The sequence below is a fragment of the Solea solea genome, chromosome 10, assembly GCF_958295425.1.
Source record: "Solea solea chromosome 10, fSolSol10.1, whole genome shotgun sequence".
Classification (NCBI taxonomy): Eukaryota; Metazoa; Chordata; class Actinopteri; order Pleuronectiformes; family Soleidae; genus Solea; species Solea solea.
In genome coordinates this window covers 17,129,903-17,137,085 of record NC_081143.1, presented here as the reverse complement: position 1 = coordinate 17,137,085, position 7,183 = coordinate 17,129,903, and the positions used below count along the sequence as shown (strand labels likewise).

The window sequence follows — 7,183 nt, the reverse complement described above, 5'->3', positions numbered from 1 at the left end:
TGAAGGAAGTCCATTTGAAATGACTATATTGTATTATCCAAAAGTGTCCACTGTCATTTTTGAATTATTATATTACAATAACATCATTTACAATATGTGAAGACTTAGTATGTCAGTATAGTGTGTTTCTAATGTCTATTTCCACTATGTATTACTACTGTTGTTCTACAAATCAATTTCAATGTATAATGCATTTCGTCTTGCAGTCCTCATCTTATATACCCTCAATTAAAAGTGCAGGATTTCCCAAAGACATTCTGTACACTCTCCTTTGCTTTTGCTAGTTGTCTGCGTACAGTATGTGCTTAAAATACATACGTGCAACTTAGCCCAGTGAATATGATGTGATTATCTGAAATGTATCCAAAGGCAGGAGTGTGCTTTTCAGAAGACATCCAAAAAGAAAAGAGTGTAGGGGTGTCCGTGCACTCTTTATGCTCATGTTCTAGTGAAGGGCAGTCTGCTCTGATGCACTCACTGGAACAGTCCTTTGATCCTAAAAGGATGAGGTGCTGTGTGTCCTGGACTATTAACAATCCACTGACAGGTTAACAGAGAGGATGGCAGCCTCTGCTGTGCAGGCACCTGACGTCTGCTGCCTTTCTTGTTATTCTTTCATGTGCATGACCGTGGAGATGATTTGCACTCTATAGTCACAGGTCTCATAGTGTGATGACATTAATGGTTTTTCTATTATGCTGCAGCTGTTAGTCTCTGCCCCCATTTTTATCCCCCATTACAGACACGTGTATCATAGTTTATCACTTATCAGTGACAGAAACACTGGAGACCAGAGTCACTGGAGGCGAGAGCAGGGACTGTAGCTGTAATTTATTTACTTACTCAAGGTCCAAGGATTGTGTGTGTGTGTGTGTGTGTGTTATTATATGGGTATCTTTGTGAGGACCAAAAAAACATATACTGTATAGCCTCCCGAAGAATGTGAGAACATAATTGCAGGTCTTCACATTCTGACACCCCTAAAAATGGCTTTTTCAGGCTTAAAACCCACATTTTCCTTTCACCCCAACCTGCCGAGGCAGATGGCTGCACATGTTTGAGTCTGGTTCTGTCAGAGATTTGAGAACTGAATGTAAAAAACAAAGAAATCTGCTTCATAATTGGTCTTGTTACACCACGTTTAAACTCAAGGTGAGAAACATTTAACCCTTTAAAAGCGAGCGCATTGCAAACGACACGTTTGCCCAAGCGCACTCTGCATCACTCCTCTTAAGCGACGGTTTGTGGCATCTGAAAAAAAAATGCAATGGTTTCTGAAAAGCTGAGAAGCTGCAAGTGAAAACCAATGTGTGGTCATTGCGGTAATTTCACTCCGGCAAATCTTTGTCGCCAGGGAGGAGCGTGTTAGAATGAACAGAATGAATGAAACAAATGCAATTGTAAATATGTTTTATACTGTTCAAATGTCAAATTTAACATGCAAATGCTGTCTCGGTTTTTTTTTTTTTTTAAATGAAACTTACTGGTTTCCTTCATTTGAAATTGTTAATACACTACTTTAACATGCAGTGAATTGTAAACACGTGTCAGATGTTGAAAGTCATTCTGGAAAAAGTTATTCCCTTTTCCACATTTTGAAGCTTGTAAGGCTACTGGAGATGTTTTGTGTATTAACCGCAACATGAGCTTCTTGCTCTAACAACTGTTAGTAAGTTAGTTAAAAGCTGGCCTATGGCTCCATCTGGTGGTGGAGTTGAGTAAGTGCAGCTGAGAAAGAGGAGTCGTTCCACCGTTTGGCCAGATGATCGCGATTCTCCCCCCAAGTTGAGCTACACGTCAGCGGTGAACCTGTACTGGTGAGCGGACGTGTACGGCGCGCGTCAGGCAGTTCCCGGATGCACCAAACAGAAACATGGAACGAGTAGTGGTGGAGGTGCCGATCAAAAACGGTGAGATACACTGTCACCGCCACGCCGAGCGCGCAGTCCACACACACACTTACACGAACATCTCCCGTCCTCACACACATTTGGTGCCTCTCTCGGAGTCGGCTCGTGCACAGGACGCCTCCTCTTCCTGTGACGCATACGCTTCGGTTGGTTACGGGTGCTGCTGTAGCCTGTGTGTGGCTATCAGAGGCTCACACTTTACACTCGTGCCATTCGCCTCGTTTCTCTTGTAAACGGTCCACGCGTGTAGCTGCAGAAGGGCTCCGTGTGGCTCCGTGTGGCACAGACAGGGCTGAGAGAACTGCTGCTGACATCTGTCAAACATCAGCTGTGTGTGTGTGTGTGTGTGTGTGTGTGTGAGTGTGAGAGTGCAGCTGGCAGACTGGTGTCCACATGCACTTTACCTCTCTGCAGCAAAGACACAGGCCAAACGTGTGCCCCTACATTAGAGACGCATTAATAACATGTATGGTAGTGAAATAACACACTGTAATCCCATTCATGTGTTGTGTTTTGCTTTTTATTTTCATTACATTCATCATGGATCAGTGTATTTAAGGATTTATTGTAATAACTGTTTGGTTTTTACCTCACAATCGAATAATAATAAAGATCATTATTATTATTATTATTGGCACAGCACTCTTTTTATTGTAAGTACAAATAGGCTCAGGGCAAATGTGATCCTGGACCGGTGTGGTTTTATTATAGCACTCAGACAGTCTGCATCTATGGTATTGTACTAAAATCTTTTCTGTTATTTAATCAATATTAGGGTTTTCCCTCGCTGGTCCTTCTACAACTCCACGAAAGCGCCAGGTGCGTTTTTCGGCACGGCACGACATCATCCTGCTGCGAGAGGTCATTGCCCAGAACCCGTTTGCCTCCAAAGAGCCAGGTCAGTCCTTTAGTGAGACGTGTGGCTGATTTTAATCTGAATCCAACTCACAACTGTAACTGAAAGTTTACTTATTTGAGGTATCTCTAATGTAGTATAAGGTGGTTAAGCTACAGGGATCCAAGGAAGGCAAATAGTCTACCTTTCTTTCTAACAAAAAACCCAACTAGTTACAACTGGTTAACCTCCTGTCAAATCCTCCTTCTCCCTCCCCTGCCTTTTCTTTTTTGATACCATGTCTTCAAAGACATAACAAATGTACAGTTCACACAAGCACATAACATGACTTAATCATTCACTCTATTTATTATTTCAAATCCTACATAGACTGTACCATTCGAGGCTTAAACAAACTACATATCTAGATTCGATTATAGTTATAGTAAAGTAATTGCATTGTAATATATGATATTATATTAACTAATATCCTGTCTACTCTGAAACCTAACTTATTTTCATCTCTGATAAATAACGATATTATTATTGCACCCAGTCTGTTTATCCATTAGCTTTTTGAATACAAATTATAATCTCTACTGTACAAACATTTTCTTAGGAAGGATTTGGGCCCGTGTGGGTGAAATTATCACAGCAGCCCTCCAAGATGAAAACTTTGAGGTGGACGCCAGGAGGTGCAGGGAGAGGACCATGCTGCTGCTGGACTACTACAAGAAGCAAGACTTCCCCAGCCTGCGAAGGTTGGTACCAACAACATAGTATGGATGTGTTGTGCCTTAACAAAGCCAAAGTTTAAGACATTTGTACTGTGTGTGTGTGTGTGTGCATTTGCTGGACTCAGGTTTGGAACCGAGAGGTTATATGCCCAAAAGGAGGATCTTCTTCATGAGGTTTTGGAGCTGGAGGCCGAGAAGGGGCTCTTGGTCAGTAGTGAAGGCACAAAGTACCAGGTCAGTGTCAGTGATTCATCCATCCACTCTCTCACTCACACCTACGGTCCATCTAGAGTGTCCAATTTACCTAATTCCCGTATTGCATGTTTTTGGACTGTGGGAGGAAGCCGGAGAACCTGGAGAAAACCCAAGCACACACACGGGGAGAACATGCAAACTCCATGCAGAAAGGCCCTTGTTCCAACTGGGGCTCAAACCAGGGTAGCAACTAAACATATGTAATAGTGATAATAATTATAGTATAATAAAGAAAGATGTGTCTTTAATCAGACGTTGTTTGAGCTGAGGGACAGGCCAACAGTAACAGTCACACAGCTTCCATGCTGCGATTTCTTAATATTATCAACAGTTCATCAAGGACATCAGTAGTCATTTGCAGTTTAAGTTATTGTTTTTGGCCAAACATGGTCATCATGGTTTCAAAGACATAAATATTAAGAAACACTGTTAGTTTGGAGTCGTTTTGGCTTGGTCTGTCTATCCAAATCTTTCCTCTGTTATCTAAGTAAACAATGCATAACAATTTATTCATACACTCTACACTGTTTTTACTGTTTGATCTCGAAACCTTCCACAAACTCTCCCTGCAGCACCTATTGTCACATTAGACAGACTATTCGTATTGTAGACAATAGATGTGTTATAATAATAATTCAGTGGAACTAAGTCTTATCAGAGAAATGGGAACAAAACAACTTCACTTCCCCTTTTCTTCCTCGTGGTGATGTGCAGTCACAAGTTAACTTAGATGTCAACTACTGCTTATACAATGTACCAATTCCACTACTAAAGATGCTACAACATATTAGTATTATTATTATTACTACACTAACTAACACTGCTTTTTATGGTACTTATGGTGTTTTTCAGTGCTCTTGTCCATCTCTTTTTCCAGGATGATGAGCTAAGAAAGCGAGCCATTGAAGAATTAACTCTACCAGAGCAGGACAAACCCAACATCACCATCACACACACACATAGTGCAGGTATGAACCGCATGGACATCATTTGCTCCACACTGTCACTGTCACTCCTTCTCAATCACAACCTCTCACAGGCAAATCTCAGTGGCGTTTGTTTAATTATTGTTATAAGACTTTATTGTCTTTACTTTTAAATGAGTAAGCACTGTCCCAACAGAACAAGAAGAGGATCGTGAGGATATACCTGAGCTGTCAGCCGCACCCATGGCCAAGCGACCCTGTCAGTGCTGCTGCCAGACATACTCTGAAATCCTCAGCTTCCTGGAGAAACGCTCGGAGGCGGAGCAGCGCCTGCGGGAGGAGGAGCTTGCCCTTCGTCGCGAAGAACTCGAGATTCAGAGGAGTATGTTGATTCATTAGGCTATGGCTATGACTATGGCTTTAAATACAATGGGTATAGCCACAATTAATTGTTACTAAAATAAGCAATGCGTACAATGTCAGTTTAATCCATTTTCATTTCATTTTGTAAGATTGAAACCATTACACTACAGGATTAAACACATCACGTGCAGGGAATATGAAATTATCTTAGGATGAAAGAGACAATAACCATAGGCTTGTTGTAATTTGCCTTTCTTTGAATTCTCAGGTAAGATTGCGTTGGAGAGGGAACGTCTGGGAGCAGAGAGAAAAGAGAGGGAACAAAGATTTGAGCTGGAAAGCCAGGAGAGGCAGGTCATCTTGGACTTGTTAAAAGAGAAGGTGTTGAAGGGCTGAAAGAAAAAAAAACAAACGACCAACAACTGTATTTTCTTGCATTCAGTGCAATCTTTAAATGATATACAGGAAATTATATTCCTGACGTCCGCGAAGGGAAAGGCAACAACGAAGTAGAAAGACAGAGCGGTTGAGATTTTTTAATTTCTGGGTGTGCTGTAGCATCTGTCAGTCTTAACAGCACTGCAGTAATATGAGTGAGTCGGTTTTAGCACACACACACACACACACACACACACACACAGAGTGTGTACGATGCTCAAATGACCATATAAGACAGCATTTGCTGACAATAAGAGGGTCATTGTTTGCCTCAACCAGCTATGGGGAAGTTGATCTATATACACTAGATCATACTCGAAACTCCCTGTGCTGCATGGCACAGTCTTGGTGAAGAATTATCCCCAGAGAAGTGGAATGCAGAAAGGGTGTGGTGTATCTTCACTGCGGTGATCCACTCAGAACGGAAATGGAAGACAGGCTGTCTCCACATGCTGGTTCAAAGTGGATGAATGGCTTCTCCCGTGTGATCAACAGCAATATGTTTCCAGTGACACTGTGCAGTCTTTCGTGGTGTCGTGGAGGACACACACACATTAACGGAAGAATAACTTGGATAGTTGTACATTTAACCAGTTAACACCATAGGTGTAGTGTTGCATTGAACAATTGTACATAACGCTTTGTTGAGTCCCCACTTTTTCATTTGATTAAAGTAGAAGTAAAACTTGAATACACTGCACACTTAATAAGCACTTTTATAGTACCACGGTTTGTACCCATACTGTATAGATGATACAGAAACTGTTTCAAATGTTTTAACTGAATAGAGGAAGTGATTATGTGCATGTTTATTTTGCTACAGTAGTTTATGCAATCAACCATTGTCTGATTAACTGGCCCTGGTGAAAAGTTATATAAACGTGTAATTAATGAAGAGAGCTTTTGATTATATGTCCCACTGATCTACTTACCATTTTGTTTTATGCTTAAGAGTTATTAAAACGACGTGGCTTTTATTACACAGCAGTTGTTACTGTGGCCTTCTTTATATTGCTTTGAAATAAAATGCTGCTTGTGCAACATAAGCAATGTTGGAAACTATTATATGAGCTGCTAGATTCTGCAAATTAAACCATTTATGTGCTACTGCAGAAGAAAGACATTTGGTTATTTACTATCGTATATCGATTGCTCTATAATAAAGTGACTATTTAAACGAGTAATATTGTAGAACTTCTAACAAAGAAACAGACCTAAAATGGCAGTAAACTCAAGAAAATGTCATCTTTACCGAGTGATGGATGTTTATTATGATATATACTACTCTCTCTCTATATATATATAGATAGATGTAGATATATATCTATATTTATTCACTTTTCAGATTATACTGAACATACAAAAACTATGCAAAGTTAAGCACTTGTTTAAACTATGTGAAGCTTATATAAAATGGTAGGAATTGTTTGCACTTAAATACTTTACCTGTGTGACTTCTGTTTTATCCACCCCTTCCCGTTTCTTAGCAGGTCAGGAAACTATGGTGGCCTCTGCTTACCACAAAGGATGACATATGGCAATAACATTTACTCGACAGACAGGATATCTACTACCGATATCTGCAATGTCATTCATCCTTACTAGTCAAAACTACAGTTTCAGATATCTGCAACACAGTTCTACTAGTCAGAATGACGTCGCTTTTTTCATTCCTGTGTATGAGGTTTGTCATTATAGATTTCTTTTCCAGTGTCAGAC

General features: G+C 40.5%; 1 protein-coding gene across 1 annotated transcript; it reads left to right on the top strand.

Annotated features, from left to right (window-relative positions):
* The first annotated feature begins 1,783 nt into the window (after positions 1–1,783).
* si:dkey-45d16.4 (trichohyalin) lies at positions 1,784–6,446 on the top strand. Its single transcript, XM_058641052.1, has 7 exons — positions 1,784–1,910; positions 2,686–2,808; positions 3,365–3,506; positions 3,608–3,716; positions 4,615–4,705; positions 4,860–5,045; positions 5,295–6,446. The coding sequence occupies exons 1-7, from the start codon at positions 1,874–1,876 to the stop codon at positions 5,420–5,422; spliced, it is 816 nt and encodes a 271-aa protein (XP_058497035.1). The 5' UTR covers positions 1,784–1,873; the 3' UTR covers positions 5,423–6,446.
* The last annotated feature ends 737 nt before the right edge of the window (positions 6,447–7,183 follow it).